This window comes from Lissotriton helveticus, chromosome 5_1, assembly GCF_964261635.1.
Source record: "Lissotriton helveticus chromosome 5_1, aLisHel1.1, whole genome shotgun sequence".
Lineage (NCBI taxonomy): Eukaryota > Metazoa > Chordata > Amphibia > Caudata > Salamandridae > Lissotriton > Lissotriton helveticus.
In genome coordinates this window covers 392,615,137-392,640,076 of record NC_136065.1, presented here as the reverse complement: position 1 = coordinate 392,640,076, position 24,940 = coordinate 392,615,137, and the positions used below count along the sequence as shown (strand labels likewise).

At 42.0% G+C, this 24,940-nt stretch overlaps 1 protein-coding gene across 3 annotated transcripts in view; it reads left to right on the top strand.

Annotated features, from left to right (window-relative positions):
* The window catches only part of LOC144753177 (mucin-5B-like), a 404,695-nt gene that overhangs the window by 257,090 nt on the left and 122,665 nt on the right, over nt 1–24,940 (top strand). For all 3 annotated transcript variants that reach the window (XM_078640943.1, XM_078640942.1, XM_078640944.1), the window contains one exon: nt 3,614–3,646. In XM_078640943.1, the coding sequence (XP_078497069.1) occupies nt 3,614–3,646 (33 nt within the window). The remainder of the gene's footprint in view (nt 1–3,613; nt 3,647–24,940) is intronic.

Genomic DNA, 24,940 nt, shown 5'->3' with positions numbered 1-24,940 from the left:
GAAAGTGGGGACACATGTAATGACACTGCACAACACGTTAGTAGACCCAATTAGGATGTGGTACAAGGGGGTCTCTCTTTACCTGTCAGGACACCCTGAAGACCCTGTCCAAACATAACAAAGAGTAGTTTGTGGGCAAAGGACAAAGGGGCAGATTTAGAAGCCACATGCGTCGCCGGTGCATCACATTGCGTGACGCATCGGTGGCGCAGCCTGCTAAGGGATATTTACAAGCACAGATAAAGTCACCCTGCGTGACTTAACCTGTGCTTGTAAATATCGCCCCTATTCACGCAGCACTTTGCGTGTTAGGTGCGGGACATGGGTGTTGCCTTGGGTGTTCCCACGCAACACCCGTGTCCACTGACGCATTTCCAGATTTAGGAGAAATCGTAAACCTGGAAATGCGTCAGTTTGCTGTGCCACCATTGGGGTGGTATAGCCAAGCGAAACGAGGAGAAATATTTTCATTTTTCCTCTTTTTTTGCTCTTTCAATGCGTGCTGCATTCTACAGCACGCATTGAAAGAGGAAAATGCCTGCAGTGATTGCTTTTGTGCAGGAAGGGGCCCCTTCCTTCACAAAAGCAATCTCCCCATGGCGCAGGCATCCTTGCACCATGGTGCAAGGGTGCCTGCGTCGGCGCATTGCAGCTGTTTCTGCACCAGTGCTGGGGAGAGCACAGGAATGCGTCATATCATTGTAGATATGTCGCATTCCTGTGCTCGGAAACTGCCGCAGCGTGTCGCAGCCAAAGGGCTCGTGGTGCCGCGCTCTGGCACTTTCCTGTAGATATGCCCCAAAGAGACTGAAAGTAAAAAGACCCATGGTTTTGTGCCCACCTGTAGGGCCCTGGGTACTAGAGAGGGGCGCAGAAAACTGAGTGGGAAAGAGAGGTGTGACCCAGGAAGGAAGCACAATGCCTGTTTCCAGGCAGCCCTGAATGGGGTTATCAGCAGGACCTGCCTGGGATCTTGCTCGAAGCTAAGAGCTCAAGAATGTATCAGGATAGCCCTGGCCCAGATTCAGACAATGGAAAGCTGTCAAGGCCCCGGATGTGGACTCAGGCAGGGATTATGATGTTTGTAAACAAGGTCACTGGTGCAGGAAATGGCCCCCAAGGAGCAGCGTCTTTATCGTCCGGCGGAATTCGGTTTGGCAGGAGGCCCGACTTTCACCATTGTTATTGTCCTCGTATTATTTGGCCTCTTCACTTCCTACACCTGATGTCCCTGGTGTCTGCTGGTGTTTGTCGGACGTGGAAGGTTTCTGGATGAAAGGATGGCTTTTTGGATTTACCAGTAGTCTCATTTTTAAGTACTACGTGGTTATGGGCTTATTCCACGCTTTAAAGTTTTAGGTTGGACTGGCTGTTGTACTGCTATGTATGTGAGCAGGAAGGCCACTCTGCTGAGTACTGCTGTGCATGATAGAAGGTATAATATTTCTGAAAGAGGATAGCTTTGCTGACAATATTCTGAAATATAACCGAAGGGCAACACAGTGTTGCACCCACACTAGGAATAATCAAGTAGTGCAGAAGAAGAATTTGGATTAAATGATTTGTACAAAAGTGACATTTGCACTGACACACTGGTGCAAAACCTGTCAGACTAGTGCAAAAACGTTTAGGGGCATATTTATGAAATTATCAAGCAGCGCAGCAACTCACCTTGCTGCGTTGCGTGATAGGGAAAGGGCAGGAATGCGCTGTACCTAAAAATATATGGCGCATTCCAGTCATGTCCCTGCACTGGTGCACAATGAGCTGCCTAGCGCCAACGCCTGCACCCGTGCATCGTGGTGCAAGGGCGACTGCTTTGAAAGCAGGATTGTTTTTGTGCCTGAAGGGGCACCTTCCTGCTCAAAAAACAATCCTGTGAGGCATTTTCCTCTTTCTTGAATGCAGCACACATAGAACGAGGAAGTGACGAGGTGAAATAAAGATGTTTCTCCTTATTACACCTCACCTTGGGAGGTGTAGAAATCTGGGAATGCTCCAAAATCCATGGTTGGATGAGTGGGAACACCCATGCTCCACCCATGGTGCATCTCCCTGGGGCAGAGTAACAGCCATTTCCACTGCGTTGCGTTACTCTGGATTTAACAAGCCACGCAAGGCGGCCTTGAGTGGCTTGATAAATGAAACTTAAGAGTTGCGGCGCTCTTGCACCTCGTTGCGTGGCAAAAGGGTAACACAACTCCTACATAAATATGCCCCTTAATTTACAAATTATGTTTTTGCACTGGGGATACAGTGCAAATGTCATTGCCAGAGAGTACTGCATCACTGAATGTTACCTAATGTGTTCCCTTGCCTGTCATTATTAGTATATCTGTTGCTGTCATTTTACTAAATGAGGTGTGCCTAAAATGTTAGATGATCAGAGATAGGGAGAAGCAGACGTGGTGGTGTGAAAGGATGGCGATGAGCAATAGTGTGAAGCAGAACTTGTCTTTGCAGGATGCCTGTTGCAGTTTGTCAGTTGTGTGATGTAATGGCACTGTACGAGTGGTTGAACATGTGGATTCAGGACGGACTGTGGTGTATAAGTAAAACTGCCTGGAACAATTGAGAATATTGGCTCTGCTCTCTTTGTGTTTTTTTAATTTTACGTCATTCAGGGGGAAGAGGGGTGGTCTTCCTTTTAGGATCATGTGTCCAACATAGATTGAGGCGGTGGCAGATCAATGCCAAAGTTGCAGGCTAACCACCTATTATTTTTTATGTGCATTTTATTGGGGATATTTATAGCAACTGCACCTTGCCCTGGATGGCACTAGGAGGCGCACATAGCAACATGACACAATACTCTTATGAGAGGTGATAATGACATGCAGGTATGTTGACAGTGCGAAGACAAGCCAGTACAAGTGACCCAGAGGGAAGAAAAGGGGAGGGGATGTCATCAAGTATCTTAGTAAGATTGTGAAGGGGTAAGTTTTGAGATATTTCCTGTATTACACGAATGAATAAGATGGTCTGAGGTGCACAAAGAGGTCATTCTAGAGTCTTGGACCAAATACCAAAAACAGTCTGTTGGCACCTCAGACCTTTCTTAGGCTATTGTGTTTCTACTCTGGTTAGGAATATGCTCCTTGCGGGAGTGCGACAAAATGCATTCATTTTAAAAGCCAGGTAGCGATGTTTTCTCAGGTGAAGTAGATCATGCAACAAGTTTTGAAGTGGATTCTGTGAAGGGGACCTAAAGAATTCACATCCTACAAGGTAGGAGAAATGTACCCAGACTCTCTTTGGTGATTGTCGAGCCAACTTGATTGGTCTCAGCAAGCAGCGCGTCAATTCTGTCAATGTGTGACAAGGTGAGGCTTTGGACTGTTGATCAGAATTCCAAAGATGGGAAGAAGGCCTTAATTATTTGCAGTAACAGAAGCTGTTGGGATAACTGCTGATGTGGTTGTTGAGATTTACTCTACGGATTGTCAATTTCTGGTCTGCCACACATGCCCAATGAGGTTCTATTTGGCTCCTTCCTAGTGAGACCAACAAATATGTTATGTTCATTTTGATGCACAGAAGCTCTGCTAGGATTGTGAGCACCCTGCCTTTTAATTCATACAATAACAACTCTACTCTTACTCTTTTTGTGCAGCTGGCGACACAACAGCGGAGAACTCTTCTGTGAGTAAGTACTTCTCCTGCTCTTTCACATAGACAATTTCACTATTTTCAACATTCTAGCAAACTGCATGCCTGCCGTACAATTTGCTAAGTCCAGAGAAATGCTGTGCACTGGATTTCAGTGTTGTACTTGTAAGTTTACTTTGTGGTGGTCGGGAGAATGAAGCATCACTCATGTTATCTGTACCCCAAAAAGACCTAAGGCAACACAAACAAGGTGATAGATGGAATGCTTGAATTAATCTCAAATGCAAAACAACAGTTGATGGACAGAATGCAGAACAATGTCATACATTCACCCCAGTACAGAGATCTGGGCCTAAATCCATCGTTTTTTTGCACTCCACACCACCCCAGTTCAGACATGGCCATATGCAAATCAGCCTTGACCCTGTGCCTCATGGGAACAGTCCAGCCCGAACTGCCAAGGCATGTCTTTCCTGGACCGGAATCAAGCATCCTAGGACCGGTTTCTGGCTATCAGCCGTCTTCAGCCAGGATAGCTTGACGCCAGTGGTGTGGAGAGCATGGGACTCACGTCTGAGCATACCCATCCCACTCGGGGTGACAAGTGCAAAACAGCAGTTGATGGACAGAATGCAGAACAATGTCATACATTCACCCCAGTACAGAGATCTGGGCCTAAATCCATCGTTTTTTTGCACTCCACACCACCCCAGTTCAGACATGGCCATATGCAAATCAGCCTTGACCCTGTGCCTCATGGGAACAGTCCAGCCCGAACTGCCAAGCCATGTCTTTCTTTGACCGGAATCAAGCATCCTAGGACCGGTTTCTGGCTATCAGCCGTCTTCAGCCAGGATAGACTTGGTGAGCAAAATAACGATGGATTAAACCCAGATCTGTGACTGGGGGTGAATGTTTTGCCATTGTGCAACATTCCGTCCATCATCTTGTGTGTTTTGCTTTTTGCCCTATGTGGGAAATGTATGCCCAGACGTGGGTCCCGTGCTCACTAAGCCACTGGAGTCGAGCTATCCTGGCTGAAGACGGCTGACAGCCAGAAACCGGTCCTAGGATGCTTGATTCCGGTCCAGGGAAGACATGGCTTGGCAGTTCGGGCTGGACTGTTGCCATGAGGCACTGGGTCAAGACTGATTTGCATATGGCCATGTCTGAACTGGGGTGGCTTGGTGAGCAAAATAACGATGGATTAAACCCAGATCTGTGACTGAGGGTGAATGTTTTGCCATTGTGCAACATTCCGTCCATCATCTTGTGTGTTTTGCTTTTCACCCTATGTGGGAAGGGTATGCCCAGACGTGGGTCCCGTGCTCACTAAGCCACTGGAGTCAAGCTATCCTGGCTGAAGACGGCTGATAGCCAGAAACCGGTCCTAGGATGCTTGATTCCGGTCCAGGGAAGACATGGCTTGGCAGTTTGGGCTTGACTGTTCCCATGAGGCACAGGGTCAAGACTGATTTGCATATGGCCATGTCTGAACTGGGGTGGCTTGGTGAGCAAAATAACGATGGATTAAACCCAGATCTGTGACTGGGGGTGAATGTTTTGCCATTGTGCAACATTCCGTCCATCATCTTGTGTGAATTAATCTCAGCCACTGTCAATTACTCGGACTACAAGGCTAGGACCTCCTTGAACTGGAATACAACCAACCCAAGATCGAATACAGAAAAAGTTTAAACATATGAAAGCTTGCACAATTTTCCCAATGTTTATTTGGTTTCATTTACACTTGGCAATATACTGAAAGACAAAGAGGAGTTGCTGAAAACAGTCTAAAAGATGCACGGGCAACGTCAACAGGAAATGTGTTGGCTACTAGCCTTTTGGATTTGGCATTTCTTCTTTTGTTATGGATTTTGCAAAAGCGTGTTGTTGAGGAAGTTGATGAGCCCCTGTAATTTCCCAAAAAGTGGTTAAATAAAAAAAAAATGTTGTTCTCAAGAAGCACACATTGGCATAGTAGTTCTCTTAACTGAAGGGAACTACTTTGGGTGTGGATGTGCTCCTTGTGAAGGTAATGAAAGTTGTCACTCAGTGAAATTAGCCAATGAAGTGAAGTGGGCTGACCCATTTGTCCATTATGTATGCTATAATGGGTGGAAGAAACATGTGAACGACCCAATAACAGACTAATCAATGAAGAAGGCTGGCTGGATGCCCTCATAAGTAAGTATATGGATATTATTTTATAAAAATCAAAAGGCTTTGGCTAATGCCAGACCTAAAAAAGTTTTAACCATATTTTACAGATTCAAAGAGAATTAAATCTACCAAAAGGCACATTCTATAAATTATTAACATTTCCCTAAAACAGTGCTTACTAATCCATCAGCAATATCTGCATTACATGAATGTTTATTACAAAATCAAAAAGATGGCTTGCTGGCCCGAGCAGAAAAATGGGCTAAGTGGTTGGATCTCCAGTGTAATACAAGAGATATTTGTCATGTACTTAAAGATATATATTCAGTAATTGAAAGTGTAGAACATAGACTACATGAATATAAAACCATCTTTGATTTTTACATTACCCCAAATAAGATATTGAGATGGAATCAGGGAAAAATTAAAAAAACTCAGAATGCCTTGTATGTGGAGCTTATGGTGCCTAATGTATCTATTTGTTATGTTTTTCAGCCCACATTAAATGAATAAATGTTATCTTATCTTTCAAAACCAAATATTATGTTGAAATTAGCTTTATAAAAGGATCCCCAAACAATTTTCTTTGTGCATGGGCAGAGTAACCTGACATTATAGGCAGGAAATGTGTGAAGTATACCTCATAGAATTACACAGTAATTGCACTATGCATTGAAATACCGCCAAATTCCAGGACTATATATATATATATATATACTAGCAGCCCGTCCCGACCTTGTCCGGGTATGAATTGCTGCCGGACAGTAGTGTATTGTTTTGTAGGATTTCGTTTTGATAGCATTTCTTATCTGTGACAGGCCTGTGAAACACTCCGATTCGCGTTCAGTAGTGTGTGAACTCGAGTTTCCCTACTTTATTTTTCCTTGCAATATTATATAGCGCGAACTCGACAACATGGCATGAGCACAATTTACATTACAGAAGAACACATTCATTTGTGGTAAGCACGGGGAGACAAAGCGATTTGCCTGGAATCACAGGATGTTGAGCTGATGCCGAGATTCGAACGTAGCTCCCCAGCTCTAAAGTTCGCAATTCTAGAACTTGTGGCGGGAGATGTGTCCAAAAGTGTATGTCGGTGCTGGCCATCAATGAGAGAGACCTGTGCATTTTTCAAATCTGTGGTGAAAAAATATGAGTATGTTGCTGGAGATGTGGGCCGCCGTGCCACCAATGTACTTAAACACAATGTAGGGCAAACACCCATTATTCCGCAACTTTCTTTCCGCATACCATCACTCCGCTTACTTTCATTACGAAAGTACCATGACTCCACAATGCCATTATAACGCATGGCATTACATTTTATATGCTTTTACCACGCATACATTTACAACGAAATTCGTTGTAAATGCATGAATGGTGAAAGCATGTTTTTTTTTTTTTATGTTTGGATAGGGTAAGTATGGGTATAGGGGTATATGTTTTGGGGTACTGAGGTATATGTTTTGGGGTGTTTGGGTATTTTAACGGTTCAGATATAGTTTTGGGTTATGGGGAACAGGGGTAGTTTTAGGGTTTAGGGATAGGTATGGATTTTGGGGTACAGGGGTATTTTTAGGGTTCAGGGCTAGGTTTTGCTTTTGGGGTATAGGGGTACTTTTAGGGTTCAGGGGTAGGTTTGGGTTTTGGGGTACAGGGGTATTTTAAGGGTTCAGGGGTAGGTTTGGGTTTTGGGGTATAGGGTATTTTTAGGGTTCAGGGCTAGGTTTGGGTTTTGGGGTACAGGGGTATTTTAGGGTTCAGGGGTAGGTTTGGGTTTTGGGGTACAGGGTTATTTTTATGGTTCAGGGCTAGGTTTGGTTTTTGGGGTACAGGGGTATTTTTAGGGTTCAGGGGTAGGTTTGAGTTTTGGGGTACAGGGGTATTTTAAGGGTTCAGGGCTAGGTTTGGGTTTTGGGGTACAGAGGTATTTTAAGGGTTCAGGGCTAGGTTTGGGTTTTGGGGTACAGGGGTGTTTTAGGGGTAGGTTTAGGTTTTGGGGTACAGGGTTTTTTTTTAGGGTTCAGGGCTAGGTTTGGGTTTTGGGGTACAGGGGTATTTTTAGGGTGCAGGGGTAGGTTTGGGTTTTGAGGTACAGGGGCATTTATAGGGTTCAGGGCTAGATTTGGGTTTTGGGGTACAGGGGTATTTTTAGGGTTTAGGGATAGGTTTGGGTTTTGGGGTACAGGGTATATTTATAGGGTTAAGACGGGTTAGTGTTTAAGGGTGTTGGGGTATTTTAAGGAGTAAGGGTGGGTTATGATTATGGGGTGCAGGGGTATTTGAAGGGAGCAGGGTGGACACCCGGAGCTGGAATGTACAGAACCTGGGAAGAAAAAACAATGAAATATTGGGCACAACGCTCGCTTTTTTTCCCGTAATCCCGCCCCCGCACTCGCCCATGCCCCCAGCACACGCCCACAGCACACGATATGAGACATGGCATGAAGGGCGCAATATACCACACGCCCCCAGCGTTTGTCACGCCCCCAGCACACGCCCACAGCACAGCGCAGACACGCCCACAAGAGACTTCTTTGCTGGCACGGTTCTTTTACCTCTTAAATGTATATGGTGGGCGTCTGCATAGCCTATGTCCTTCTGCTGCAACTGCCCTTTCCAACGCTGTATTGGGTGTTGTGACCACCTACCACCTACAAAGTAACCAGCCCACTCACAACAAGGGCCACTTACTGGACCCCATATTCACCAACCTCACGAGATTAGTCGTGAATACCCCCCTCCCTGTCCCTTGGTCAGATCATTTCTTAGTCCCCTTCAAGCTGCAATTCTCGACTGAGGCACCAGAGAGACCTCCCCCCAAGCACCTTCACGCCCGTGGAAAAATCTGGATATAAACTCTTGGGCTCAAGTACTTACCTCCACCCTACCAGTACAGGACCCAGACCCCTCCAGAGCTGATGCCCAACTACACGAGTGGATTAATCAATCCCTCGACGTTACATTTATTCTTCCATCAACTTTTACATATACATATATAACACATATTTATTTTTCAGAAAGACACACATTCACTGGATGGTGTCATCAGTGATGTCATGAGTGATGTCACTGACCATGTCATGAGTGATGTATTATGTGACGTCATCAGCAGTGCATTGCACGCGCAAGTTATAGTGAGTCCAACTAACTATAACGTGGGAATTTCAATGGTTTTATGCGACTAAAACTTCCAGCTAACTATAACTGGTGTAAAACCTATGTTTTTTTCTTTGAATTTAATAGGTTTTTTTAATGCTAATTCCTAACTATAACTGGTGTGAAACCTTCGGTTTTTTTCAGTGAATTTCAATGGTTTTTTAATAGCAAATCTTTATAGGTATAAAAAAGAATACATTTTAAAACAAATTTTATATTGTATAATGATGTCAATTTAAAAAAATATATATATATTTTTAACCTTGGTGCGCTCCCGGGGCGCGTACTGGTGAACGCACGGGTAAGCGCAATGTTACGGCGCGCCCCGGGGCGCGTACTGGGGAGCGTCCCGTTAGCGCTATTCTCGCGAATGAAAACAACATCGTGACGTATCGCGTAGACGCGTGATGCATCATATGACGCACAGCGTAAGCGCACCCGGAAGCACGCGTGCGCATATGATCGCGCAACGTCTTGACGCGCTTACGCTACGCGCCCGCACCCCGGATCGCGACTACGGGCGCGCCCCCGGGGCGCGTAGCGTAAGAGCGTCGGGTCATGTGACCTGAAAATAACACTTTCTATTGGTGCAGAACAGTTTTGGTTTCCAAATGTGTAAAGCCCGGGTCATGTGACCTGAAAATAACACTTCTCATTGGTTCAGGACAGTTTGTTTTTTCCAAATGATGAAAGACCCCACCTCTTTTTCCTTATTCTGACTTTGTCCTTTCACTGAGGAAGACCTGTTTCAGCAATAGACAGAATTATTTTGTACTTTCAAATGGCTACTCTAGCTGCAACAGCTGGAGCATCTGCACCACCACCACCACCACCACCACCATCAAGAGGACCACCACAACAGTACATTGGTGGTCAGGAAGACGAGGAGGAGGAAGAGGAAGAGGAGGAGGGGACAACATGGCTGCCTGAACAAAATACCCCATACAAGCCCAGGTCACACATTGTATGGGAGTTTTTTTCACTCCCAGAGGGTAAGAAAAAAGTTAATGCGGCCAAGGTAACTTGTCGAATCTGTGGCATGGAACTCTCAAGGGGCAATCCACAAAAAATATATTCCTTTGGTAAAAATACCATGATTCGACATATGACCCGGAAGCATCCAAACAACTATTCTCGTGCAGAGGTTAGGGAACTGGATAGTAACCTCCCCCAGTATTCAAGGACCACCTCCAAAAGAAAGCAACCCACTCCATCGGGACCAGAAACAACAGAGATGATGCCTTGTATACAACCACGATTTGCAGATTTTAGAATCACATGTATTGAATGTGGCAAGCTCATCGCCTATGGTGAAAAGAGCATGAAGCTCGTCGTCCTTGCTGGTGACAATCACAAATGCCCCAAAAAACAGTAATTTTTTCTGTTTTTTTGTTTTTTGCTCCTGTTGAGCCATTTACAATTCCCTGTTTTTTGTTTCTCCCCATAAAAAATACAAAAAATATATAAAACTGTTTTGAAAAGCCAAAAAAAGTACAAAATGTTCAAAAAAACATAAAAAAAATACAAAACAACAAAAAGAAGAAAAAAAACAGTTCTTTTTAGAACTACCTTTCATTTATAAAAAATAAACCTATATTTTTAATGAATCTCTGTCAATTTTTTTTTCTTAGGGTACGCGTACCGGGGCGCGCCCCCCAAAAAAATAGAAAAAAAAAAATTTGATGAAGGAGTTAGCATGAGGGAAGAACACAAAGAGAGTAATGTTAAGAGAAAGAGAGCTACAGGATGAACACAGAGGGATTGTTTAATACATAGTAAAAAACAGAGAAAGTGTAATAGGGTGAAAGTGAGAAAAGTAAAATGAGTAAAGGAGCGAAAGAAGGGAAGAGAGAGGAAGAAGACTAAAGTAGAGATAGTGGGAGAATGTGAGTGGGTGTTGAAAGAAAAAGAAAGGACAGAAAAAAATTGAGAATGAAGGGTAGTGGCGTAACTGGGATAAATGAAGAACGGTGAGGGAGGGTAAGAAAAGACCAGTTAGTATAAGTAAAGAGGGGTGAAAGAGGGTGAAAAAAGGAGTAAAGGAAACAGTACCTGAATGGGTTTGAGTGAAACAGCAAAGAAAGATAAGTAATGCAGTGTGTGTGACTTATAGGGAGTCAGTGGGTGTAGGTCGGGGTGTGGGTGTGTAAGGTGTGTCTGTGGGTGTGGCTGTGTGGGGTGTTCTGGTGTGCGTGAAGGTGAGGGTGTATGAAGTGTGTGTGAGCAGTGTATGGGTGTGGGGTGTATATGTGTGCGATGTATGTGTGTGTATGGAATGTGTGTGTGTATGTGAAGAGTGTGTGTGGGGGGATTTTTTGTGTGTATGAGGTGTGTGTATGGTGTGTGTGTGGGGTGTATGTTAGAGGTGTGTGTATGTGTTGAGAAGGAGATGAGGTGTGTGTAGGAGTAAGGTAAATAATTAAGAAAAACAAAATGAGTGAAGAAGCAAAGGAAGGGAACTGAGGGTAAGTGAAGTAAAGAATAGGGATTGGAAGAAGTTGAATATGAGAGGGGAAATAGGGAAATTGGAGTAAACATGGAGAATAAGAATAAGTGAGGGAAGCAGAATAAAGACACAGGAGTGAGGTTGGTTGAGAAGATATTAGTAAGCTTAAAGCAAAGGGTGATGACAAAATACATTTTTATAGTCATACTTACCATATAATAAATGTAACTTTAATTATTTTTTTTACTACACTTTGTATCTGTGAAAGAGAGAAGAAAAAATAAGTTATAATTAGTAAAATGTGTATTTTAAATTAAAAGATACAAATGAAGAGGTTAAAAATCATAACAGTGTATTTAGAAATAATGTAAGAGTGAAGGACACAGAAAGGGAAATAAAGTAAGGTAGAAGGATAAAAAGAGAAAAAAAGAAATAGAATGAGAGCAAATTACTAAGAGTAAGGCATATAGATTCACTGACACAGAGGAAGAGAAGAACAGAGAAATGAACTGAAGGTAAGAAAGATACTAAAACAATGTGAGTTAGCAAAACTAAGTCAGGAAACATTAGTAAGTAAAAAGATAATAACAGAGACGGAAAAGAGTCTAATAAGGATGCATTTAGAAGATTGAGAAATAGAAGATAACTGAGAGTAAGTGAAGAACAGTCAAAGTGAAGGGATGAAGGGAGAGAGGATAATATACAACGATTGAGGGAAATGGAGTGAGGAAGTCAGTAGACAGACACACTAAGAGAAAACTGAGTGAGGTGGAGTACAATAAGTAAGAAAAGGAAATGAGTAAGGGAGCAAAAAAAGGGAGGAGAAGACGACTAAAACAGTGGTACTGAGAGAAAATAATTTAGTGATGAAAGTAAAGAGAAGGACATTGAAAGAAAGGAAATGAGGGATAGTAATGGAACCAGAGTAAAAGAAATGGGATGAAGAACGATGAGAGAGGAGCAGTGAAGTTGTTGTAAAAGAAATGATAGAAGGTAGATAAACACAAGTGAACATAACACAAGGAGAGTGATGCACTGAGGACATAGAGGTAGTGAACGAAAAATAGAGAGAAGAGGTCAAAAGAAAGGAGCAAACAAAGATAAGCGAGGGAGAGTGGGTGAGTTATAGTGATAGAGTGCGACAATACTGCTCAGTGAGTAAAGAGGAATTACTAAAAGAGCAAAGGAGGAAAAGTCGGAAAAGGGAAGTAAAGCAGAGAGACTGAAAGCTGAATAGTTATGCAAGGGAAAGAGGGGATGCAGACAGTTGAGATGAGAATGAGGGGTTGTGAAAGAAGTGGAGTAAACGAATGGGTGTGAAACAGAGTGAGAGAAAGGCAGTTTGAGTGAGTAATGAGAGCTGAAAGAGAGAGGAAAAAGGAAAGTGAATGTCAGAGAATGGGAATACAATTTAATTTACACAATCCAAAGTATAGAATAACTTGTACAACATGTTACATAGTTTATTTTTGCTGTTCTCAGAATATATTGAATTTCACTTAAAACAGTGAGTTCAAATTACTCATCATATGACAGCGGGAAAAAAACCACAATCTAAAAGATTGTGTTTTAAAAAAAACCTTAGATACTGATAAATGACAAATGTACACTAATCATTGATTGACTTACTTTTCCTTGAGGCCAAATAGTATATCATAGAGGTCCTTTTCTCGTTGCAAAGTACTCTGCTGTTCACTAAAAAATCCATTTCATCGACTTTCTAGAAGAAAAGCTCCAAGAACATCTGAAATATTTTCATTATTTTCATATACTCCTTTTTTTCTGTCATGACTCTTTACTCATTCCTGTACCTTTCCTTTTGGCCAAATAGTGTCAGATGTATGAGTATATTTTCAAATTAATTCTAAGAAACTCTGAAAAGACCTTTTTTCCGACGTTCTGAAAGAAAGGCTCTACAACATTTTCACAATATTTAAGTATTTGTAAAACCATCTCTGACTCACTCATGTTCATCATTTTGTATAATACTAATATCACTTACTATGAGATCCACTTACAGTACCTATATGACAAGTCAATTTTGTATATTACCTGGATCACTTTTACTCAGAATATATTTTTAAACAGCAAAATAACCTTTATTAACTGCTCCCGTCTTCATAGGCCAATTACCTTTACCTAAATTTTGGTTGTAAAAACACTAGGTATGAATTTTTTAAGCCAAAAGGCAAACGTTGTTTGAAAGTCAACTGAGTGTCGTTACATTGGGTCCAACCTTTACAACTTTTTAAATAGCATGTGTAATGCCCTGATGTTGTAGAAGGACCGTCATGAAAAATAATAGCTACAGTTGCAAAGGTTCTTCCTGATATGGATAACTGAGAAGCCACTAAATTTTTAATAGAAGTTGTCAATTTAGTTCCATCAGGTCTACATCGTTGGAACATTAAAATGACATACTGACCATAATTTTGAAGAAATAATGTGGACAGCATTGTAGACTTACATTGGGTACACACCATATTGTGATCCGCTGCTTTAACTAGATTATTAAAAGGCACTGATTTGCAGTCTGGTAAAGTCAAATATATAAATCTTTCAGTGTCTATTCTAGTAGTACTTGATAAAGTACAGTTGTCGCAGTCATGCTGCCATTGATAAGAAAGGCTAAAAAGATTTTTTATATCTACACCTTCATCTTCTAATACATCAAACATATACATTAAAAATTCCTGATAATCCTGCTGAATATTCTGTGAAAATTGATTTTCACCAGAACATACGTCTAGAAGATTTCGAATTTCTGAAACACTTTCTATTTTTGCTCTATCACTGGTACATTTCTCAAACACGGAATTCAACTCTCAACAGAATCTTTGATCCCGATTTTCAACAATCTGTTCTTGTATATTTTGAAGAAAAAAAACAACATTAACCACTACATTAGCATAGCAGTTGACACCAGAACTGTTTTCAAACTGAAATCCAACAACATCTTCAACAGAATCCTTTTTCCCTGCTTACAATTACAGTTTCATCTACTTTTTGTCTTTTTGCTACTACCTCACTGCAATTACTCTCATTTCTTCTTTTTCGGCCTACCACACGTTTTTCAATCAGAGGATATTGAGGCAAATGTGGAGCATACTCTCTTCTTAACCTATTGTATTCTTTAACACAATGTAGATCTGCACAAATCTTTGTTTCATCACACTCAATCAAGTACAATCCTGATAAAGTTCTGACTCGTGATAATGCCACATATGCCATACCCTCTTTAAACACAGAACTTCCAATGTTCACCAAAGCGCTATCTACACTTAAACCTTGAGATTTATGAATTGTCACCGCATATGCCAAACAAATAGGAAACTGTTTTCGGCGAACATATAAGTCTTTCACAAGCAAAAATCTAGCTGAACAACGACAAATTTGTTCTATTTCATCAATGCCATCAAATTTAATTTTTAAAATTTCAATTCCATCTATTTTTGTAATTCACAAAACCAACAACATGACCCATTGCTCCATTTACCAGACCTCTTTCAACATTTAAATTCCTTCTCAAAATGATACGAGAATTCAAACACACATTCAGAGTCTTTTCAAAACCAGCAGTTTTAGATATAGTCTTCTCTAATGAATCCAATTTTGATTTCAAATTTTCAGACAAAATAATTGTTGCTCCCATATGCTCTGTTTTATCTATAGCTTCCAGTTTCACTATCTCTTCATTTTCTATCTTTAACATTTTGTTGTTGGACATGGAACATTCTTTCAGAGTTGGCATCAAACATATGCCAGATTTCTTCTTGTTAATTTTCTTAACAATATTCTCTGGAAGAATGTTTTCATTTGGGTACAAATTTGAAATTAATCATCCATGTAAAGCTTCTTTCCCTTGCTGACTTACTTTTCCGATTCTTACATCTTGTAAAATATTTTTATAATCTTCATCCTTTGCCTGCCGCATATTTTGAAGCAGTTCTGCATATTTGAAGTTTAACCATATATTAATGTTTCCAATGCTTCCTAGGCACTTCCTGGTATCTTCATGCGTGAGCATTTCGAACACAGGTTGTCCTTTCACTGGAGTCAACTACAGTAGATCTCCAAAAACAATAATATGTTTTCCTCCAAATAAGACATCATAGTCTGTTCTAAGAATTTCGTGCATTCTCAAATGCACAAAAGCAAGCATTATATTTGACACCATGCTTACTTCATCAATGATAAGAAGTTTCATTTTCTTCAGGACTCTCGAAACTTCGGAACACGCATCTCCAGATAGCTTGTGATATTGCAATTTGTTATCATGCTCCACTGGCAGCATCAGTAAACGATGTAAAGTAATCCCTTTAATGTTATGTGCAGCCAGCCCAGTTGGAGCGGTAACAACACAAGACAGCGGTGATTCAGTCCTTTTCTGCAGATAAGTTGCAATTGCTTTAATCAGAAAACTTTTTCCAGTTCCCGCTTCTCCACTCACGTACAGTTGGACTGGTTTAAAAGATGTACATGAGCACTCTTTTTTCTCATGAGTGAATCCATGTTCAACCTGATCTGTGACTTCGTCATATATCTGTTTCTGCTCATGGTTTAGTTGTTTCACCAAATCTTCTAAGTTAACTACATCATCTTGAGCTCTTTCCACCTCATCCATGGCAGTGGCAGCTTCATTTTGAATAATTGGTCCTCCAAGTGGATCCTGACTCAATGAAGCAGAACTCTGACTGTCTTGAGAACTGTCTCTAGCAATCTCTGCAGCAATTGTGGCTTCTTGCTCTATTTCTTCGTTCAACATTTGCAGATAATTTGGAAAAACAGGACATTCTATGGTATCCTTGGTTGCATTAAAAGAATCTTCGTAACAGAGAAAATCTCCAAATAGTTCCTCTTCTGTACGCCATGGCTTAAAGAGTTGCAAAAGAGCTAAATAGTAAAATTCCCTTTTTTTGGATTTTCGCAACTCAATTTTCGATGATTAATCAAATGGCCTTTTTTCTGTCTCACTAGACATCCTTCACACCCAATGATAGCATATATTCCATTGTTAATATCTTCTCTGATGGTTCTCTTATAAATATAGTTTTGCAGAACTTCATACAAACAACTGTTCTCAAGATGACTACTTCTATTTGGATAGTATGTATCCAACATGTTTATCTTCAAAATATCTGTACTTTCTGGTTCTTTCTCCGCCAAATACTCTATTTCTTGTACAGATTTCAAAACTCGATTTCGTGTTGCAGCAAGACCTAGACTCACCCAAATAATGGTTCTAGATTTGGCATAGAGACTTGCTGACGACAATCGATCAGAACATTCATATGCTCCAATTTCTCGATGCGACAACATCTTCATACTGTAACTGTATAATTTCTTGCTTAGACTCTTTTCATGTGAAATGTCCTCCCACATTTCCTTCAGTTCTGTCTTTTCTTTTTTTGTGATGTAAGACGTCACATATCGAGCCACAGCAATAGAGTTGTCAGCAACGAATTGAATATCCATGTTAGCATTCCACATGGACAAAATCACTTGGTTGTAGTCGTTGATGTACTTGGACTCTTCGTTTCTTTTTAAATTGTATGTATTTTTTGGTGATTTCCTCATCACAGTATGTCTCAGAGAAGACATCAAATTATTTACTCTTCCTTCAGAAATCACTGGTCGTGGAAAGCCGAAACGACATTTTGTGTAGAACTTGTCCTTGTTTCTGAATTTTTTTTTTTTTTTTTGAAGACCTTTATTTGCATCATTGGGATAAACATGTGCGGGCCTACAACCAATCCGGCCGGCCACAAGTCAAAGACGATCAAGAATCAAAATAAGCGACACAAGGCCAGTTGGCAGGCAAGCAAACATAATTAAACAATGCTAGAAATGGGATAAGCGGCAATAACGGCCCAATCTCAGGATCAAAGAGGTCTATTTTATGATAAGGGGACAAGGCTCATGACTGACTCACAAATACGGGTTAACCCAGAAACAGGAATACACCCATGCTGAAACGAGAGGAGGGGGGGGGGTGGGGGGGGAGGAGGATGTAAGGGCACTAGTCAATCGCAGCACAGAATAAACGTAAAATATAGTGGAGAAGCATACAAGTGCAATCAAGATCTTATGTCCCCCACCCAATAACAGCTAACAGAGGCAAGGGGAACGGATAAAATGTACGAACCGAACCCACTTCTAACGATACGAGCCTGGGAAAAAGGGGGAGGAGGGGGGAAAAAGGGGGGGTGGGGGGGGGGAAAGGGATAGGGAAAGGGAAGGGGGGAAAAATAGGGGGGGAAACAAAGGGGAGGAAACCAAAAAGGGGGGATAGAAAGGGGGGGGAAGGAAGGAGAAAGAACAAAATAAGAAGTATAAAAGGAGGGACACAATCGTGCAAGATGGGCGCCACCCCGGGCCAGGCAACCCGCGGCTAATAGTACAGAAGAAAGTGAAGAACTGGCAAAAAGAAGGGTATGGCAGTCGCGACGAAGCATCGAGACCGATAAAAGTGGCATAGCAACAGACCCCAACCCACTCATGCCTGAGAAGCGAGGACAGAGGCGGCACCGCTAAAAAGGGATAGAAAAGGGCCATAGAACCAAAAGAAACCATCTGAAAGACCCCGCCCACCCGTCCCACCCCGAACCCTGCAGAAGGCTACGGCCTACCCTCCAAACAGCGTGCCTGTTGCCCTAATCCGAAACCCGAAATATAGTGAAAAAAGGGAGAGTAGAGGAAGAAGACAAAAAGAGGAGGAGAAGAAATACAAAACAAAAATAAATGTGAGGGAGGAGCCAGAGGATATGAGCAAACACATTCGGCCACGACCCTCCCCCGACCAACGAATGAATAAGCATCAAGTCAATACTACATCTTCACATACAGCAAAAATCACAGGGAGGGGGAGGAGGAAGAGATTGTAACGATTCACCGTGTCAGGGAGTACATACATCAGTGCAACGGACAAGCAAACCAGCAAACTATTATGTCGTACAACTCACCCCAACCCTTCTTAACCACGAAACCAACCCAATAAAGGAGAATGTGGAGCGGACCACCCAGCTCAAAATAATCGTAATGTTGTCCAGAGTCACGGCAGTGATATAAATCAGGGAGAGCCTTCGTACGGAGGGAATACAAAAAGTCAATAAAGCAAGTCAATTGTAGTAGCAACGACAGGGCAAGCAAAGGCAAGCCGGAGTCCAGACGTGCAGTTCGACAATACAAAGGTACCCCTCCAGGACAAAAGTTCGAATCTAACGAAACGGGATCGAACAGCGGCCCACCATAAGACCCAGGTATCCGGGAAGGAGCAGATCTCTGCGGCGTGTGGAAGTCCTCGAAATCCAGGCGGTGAGGAGGCAGAGGGTCAAAAGTCACCGGCCCATCAATCGGCCGAAGAACAACAACAGCAACTCCTGGCGCAGCCGAAGGGGGCGAAGCAATGGCGGCATCAGGACGATAGGGGTGCATGGAAGAGCGGCGGCCCAAAATGGCGGCGAGCCGCATGGGGTCGGCAGAGGCACCGGGGGCCAAGACAGCGTACAATGACATCAAGGCGTCCAGAATATCTCCGGGCGTGGGCGGCCGAGCACACACCCAGGCCTCCGCACAATCCGGCCGGTAAGGAGCGCCAATGCAGAGCGGAGCATCCCCCGCGTTGTCTGCAGCCATCTTGTGAGTTTCGCCACCCCACACTCCACCGTGGGCCCCCAAACAGTTCCCAAATGGAGGACTTTACAGACCTCCGGAGGCTCCCAACAACGGCCTCACCGGCACAGGATGAGCGAGCGCCCGATGGGGGGGGTTCCCCCCTCCGAACAGTGGCAGGCCCCACAGGCGAGAGCCAGGCGCGGGGTTCAGGGTCGCCGGACAGGACAAGGGCGAAGGGACCCCTTCACACGGTCAGCCCCCAACACATCTCGTCCCCCTCCAGCCGCACGGCCCAGTCGTCGGGGCCGGTTCAGGATCTCCGGGGCACACGCATAACGGTTCCCACCTGTGGCTCACTTTCGCGGCCGGGGCCGGCAATCTCTTCTCCGCCTGTTGGGTCCCGCAGGCGAGGTCCCGGTCTCGGGTGCCCGGAGGCCCCAATCTCACCGAGGGCACAGCTGCGGACCCACAGCACACAGGAACCTCCGGACCAGACGGTGAGTAAGAGTGGATCTTTAAATTTCAAATTCTGTATTGAAGAATCGTAGCAGTGCAGGATATATTGCAGGATAGTCGAGGTTAGCCGGAGGGCCGACGGTGCCGAGCTAAAAGGCGGCCATTCCGTCCTCGAGCTAGGCTCCTCCCCCTGTTTCTGAATTTTTGACGACAGTACTTTCCACAACGATGGGATTGAAAGCGTAAAACTTGTTGCCTTAAACTGTTTTCTTCGGTAGTTTTCGGAACAGCACATGTTGAATACTCTTCAATGAAGCTCATCACTGTCTCATCCGAATCTGTTCCAAATTTGGGTGCATCTTTAATCCACAACAACATATGTATGTGAGGAGCACCTCTCGCTTGATACTCCTTTCTCCAAAAGAAATCCAAAACCTCTCCAAGGGGAGGATTTTTTTTGTTGGTAATAAAAGACATCATAGCTTCAAATCTATGATTGAAATATCTGCATACATTCACTGGATCCAAAGAACACAGTTCTCCAGGTGTTTTGAATTCTATATTTTGTATATTTGCATTTGCCTCTCGTAGAAATTGAAGTAAGTCGTCCCATGCATACTCGGCACAGCTAAGAGTGAGGAACCATGTAGGAGTTGCTAAGTTTCTTAGCATACATTTCAATTCCCCATGACGACGGTACCAATACTCGTTTGTACCACGCTGACATGCCATGAGATTGATTAAATGAGATTCCAAAATATTATCTTGCAGATTCACTTTCTCCATAAAGTCCCTCGCCGAAACATTATGCAGATGTGCTCCACTTTTCAGTATATAGTTTACTGCATAAGAAAGCCCAGACAAGTCACTTTCATACAGTAAATGAAACAAATAGGGAATGCATTGACGAAACCTTGGATCTTCAGCATATAATCTTACAGTTCGATATTCAGATGCAGGAATTTGAAGTGGTCGACCGTCATATCGTCCACCTCGACCTGTTGGAAATAGCTGTGGAAAACAACGAGCTTCCAAACTTTCTTCCCATACACTAATGGGACTTCCTTTTGCTGCTTTCATTTGAAACAATTCAATTGCATTCCCCATTACTTCTTTGGAATGCAAAGGATGAACAGTATAATGTTCATATATTTCTTCACTTCTAGACACATCAACTTTTTCAATTTGGCCGCCTGAACAGTCACTGTCTTCATCTGCAGCTGTTTCCTCTGCTGCAACACATACATCTTTGTAATACTCATTGTTTTTTACTAAATACAACGTTGCCTTTTTGACTTTCCTAACATCCACTAAATCTCGCCAGATTTCTTACTCTTTGTCGGAACCCCATTAACTAGAATAACTAAAGGTTCCTCTTCTACTTTTTCTATACCAATTGTATCAATATTTTTTTTGAAATCTAGAGGCAAATAAACAACTCTTCCCTTTAATCCTCTCTGCAAATCTGTAGGAGGCAATTTCCCTATCTTAGGCTCCATGCGAACAATTGCCTGAAAAGGATGGACACATTGAATCAAAATAGACTCATATGTATTTAAATCCATCAATTCACGGGGAATGTCTACCAACTCCAGATTATTATGAACAGCTCTAGCAGGCATTCTGTTTTGATTTAATTTATCATAACAATATTTACAAATACGCTGATCAGAACTCAAATCAAAACAATTCTCCACCCACAAATAAGTTGCAAAATCCTTCCACTCATAATTATTCATCTTTTCACTTTTTACGTATAAATCAACTAATCTAGTTTGATGTTTATAATGACTTCGTCGACAACACACACAAGTAAAATTCGGCCTTTCACTTGATTTCACCTTAAACCTGGTAATTTCCTGCTCAAACTTTTCTGTACTTGAAATCTGTACATTGTCTTCCACATTACCTTGAATTGTTGTGTCAATTTCTACACTGTCCTCTTTTTCACCAAAATAACAAATCTCAATTTCTTCACAAATCTTCTTCACATCTAATTCAGTTCCATGCAAAAGAGCACTGTTTAATTGTTTAAGCTTAAGTGCTGGACTTTTTGCATAATACAACATTCTCACTAATTTCCTCATTTTGGTATGATGCACTGCTAACATCCTAAAATGATGAAAAACACTCTGACAGACTTTTCTAGAAAGACAAGCCAGTGAATGCCCTTGCAAACCTGTGTTTTCTCACTCTGCAAGGATCTAAGGGGCACATGCATCAACCTATTTAGAAAGTGCAAACGGTGCGAATCGGTAAATTCGGCCGTTTGCACTTCCTAAATACGTTTTTGGGATGCATCAAACACTTTTCAGAATTCGCATTTTTTTGCATTTCTTAAAAAATGCGAATGCATTTAAGGAATCGCATTTGTGCGATTCCTTAAATGCAATGCATCAATTTAAAAAAAAAATGCGAATTTTGAAATTGGAAGTGCAAATTACCACGAGGTTGACCCTCGTGGTAATTTGCGAAAATCTGTCAAAAAGCAAAAAAATGCATTTTTTAAACTGTCATGTTACAGACACACATGTCCTTAGGACATGTGTGTGTGAAACATGCACTTTCAAATGCATTTCAGGGGTGCAAGGGGGGGTCCTTTGGACCCCCCTGCACCCTTGGAATGCATCAACAAATTGTGAATCTGTAAATGCCTTCCCATTGACTCCTATGGGCCTTTTGGCCCATAGGAATCAATGGGAATTGCGAAAATGCTCTTAAGAATTCGGTATTTATTTGGGATTCGGTAAAAATTGCGATTTTTACCGAATCACAAATAAATACCGAAAAAAATGATGCATAGCATTTTGCAATTCTTAATTTGCAATTCAGTATTTTTCGCAAATTAAGAAGTGCAAAATGTCTCAATGATGCATGTGCCCCTAAGTCTTGCAACAACTTCACTTTCTGCTTTAGACTTTTCTTACTATATGTACGTAAGAAATTACAAAACAAATCAATTGATTCCTGTCACACACTACAAATACGACTACACTTCCAAGTGTACACTGGACCCTTAGTACGTCTCCCTAAAACTTCATCAGTTAACACCTCTTCTGGTTCTCTAGGCACAAGTTTCTCTTTTTCAATCGGACAACCGTCTTTCACTTCATACGCTCGACCACTGGTGTCAACTGCATGCACTAAATCATTCTCCTGGAAGTAACTCTCCTCATTAAAAAATGGCTCACAACTTGAACTGTGCATCCATTCTCCTGAAAAAACTTTACAAAAATGTGTCCGATTAATTAATCTTTTCCATCTACTGTTTGATTTGAAAACATCAATTGTCTTGTTAAGTGTCCTAATTCTATTGATTATTAAAATAAATAATTTTTTCTTAACTTCAAAAGCCTGATCAACAATCTTCTCTACACTTTTCTTTTTCTTATAAAAAGCAGCTCTCTGTTTACCTTTCCTAATGTTTTTTAACAAATTTAAAACCACCCTATTGCGAAACATTCGTTTACAAATGTCTCTAAACTGATTCTGCCTTCTATTCCTATACATATTATTCTCTCCTGCTCCAGTTGTAGAATTTTTTGAGGGTCTCTCCTTCCTTTTCAAATTTACTCTCTCATTCTCTTTTTCTACATGCTCTCCAACATTTTTTTTTTATCTACATATGTTCCGTAAGAAAGACCTAGTTGTCTTACCAGGAGCTTTGTTCCTGTTTTTTGAAGTATTTGTTGTGGAAGAGTGCTGTAATTCCGTTGCTGTTTTTGTTTTTCTGCGGTAATCATGTTTTCTTCTCCTTTGCTTCGAGGGCATCTTTGCTTACTCTTGAAATCTTGATTTCAATCTGTGTTAAAAAAAAATAGCACATTATAGATCACTATTACCAAACAACAAAGCAATGACAAAAAGCAAACGGTCTATTCAGGGTTACAGATCAGGTGAAGATTCTCCAGGGGTGCAGAAGAGGTGAGGCCTGTATTGAAGAGTGTAGTGGAAGACAGCTCTGTCCACAGGTACAAAGAAGATGAGACCTGTGTCTAAGAGTGCACTAGTGGATAGGCTTCATGAAGTCTAGTCAACTGCACTCTTACACACAGCCCTCACCACCTATGCTTCCCAGGAAAGGCCTCTCTCCCACTACAGTCTTGAACACAGACCTCACCTCCTCTGTCCCTCTGGACATGCCTCACCCCAACTGCACAATCTACTTCCTAATCTGAGGTAACACAGGTGACATTATTGTGAAAGGTTGAAATGTATTTCTTTAAGCATGCAGACACTACCTATTCCTACTCAAAAATGTAAAAGCCATTAATTTTCCCCCAAATCGTTTTTGACATCACATTTAAGAAACACAGCACAGCACCTATGTACAAGCATTCCATGTCATTACTGAAACTTCACTATTTTACAAAATACAATTCCTCTATGCAAACAAACTCAATGTGCTTCCTACACCGAGTTAACACAGGTAACATCATTGTAAAGAGTCAAATTGACGCCTGTGTCTAAGAGTGCAGTCGGGGATAGGCTTCATGAAGCCTAGTCCACTGCACTCTTAGACACAAGCCTCACCACCTATGCTCCCCAGAAAAGCCCTCTCTCCCACTACAGTCTTGAACAAAGGCCTCACCTCCTCTGTACCTCTGGACATGACTGACCTCATCTGCACAATCTACTTCCTAATCTGAGGTAACACAAGTAACATCATTGTAAAGAGTCAAATTAACGCCTGTGTCTAAGAGTGCAGTCGGGGATAGGCTTCATGAAGCCTAGTCCACTGCACTCTTAGACACAAGCCTCACCACCTATGTTCCCCAGGAAAGCCCTCTCTCCCACTACAGTCTTGAACAAAGGTGTCACCTCCTCTATACCTCTGGACATGCCTAACCTCATCTGCACAATCTACTTCCTAATCTGAGGTAACGCAGGTGACATCATTGTGAAAGGAGCAAATGTATTTCTTTAAGCATGCAGACACTCTTTATTCCTTCTCAAAAATGTAAAAGCCATTCATTTTCCCCAAAATCGTTTTTGACATCATATTAAAGAAACACAGCACAGCACCTATATACAAGCATTCCATGTCACTACTAAAACTTCACAATTTTACAAAATACATTTCCTCTATGCAACGAAACTCAATGTGCTTCCTACACTGAGTTAACACAGGTAACATCATTCTGAAAAGGTCAAATGTATGTCTTTCAGCATGCAAACACTATTTATTCCATCTCAAAAATGTAAAAGCCATTCATTTTCCCCAAAATCGTTTTTGACTTCACATTTAAGAAACACAGCACAGGTCCTATGTACAAGCATTCCATGTCATTACTGAAACCTCACTATTTTACAAAATACAATTCCTCTATGCAAAGAAACTCAATGTGCTTCCTACACTGAGTTTACACAGGTAACATCATTGTAAAGAGTCAAATTGACGCCTGTGTCTAAGAGTGCAGTCTGGGATAGGCTTCATGAAGCCTAGTCCACTGCACTCCTAGACACAAGCCTCACCACCTATGCTCCCCA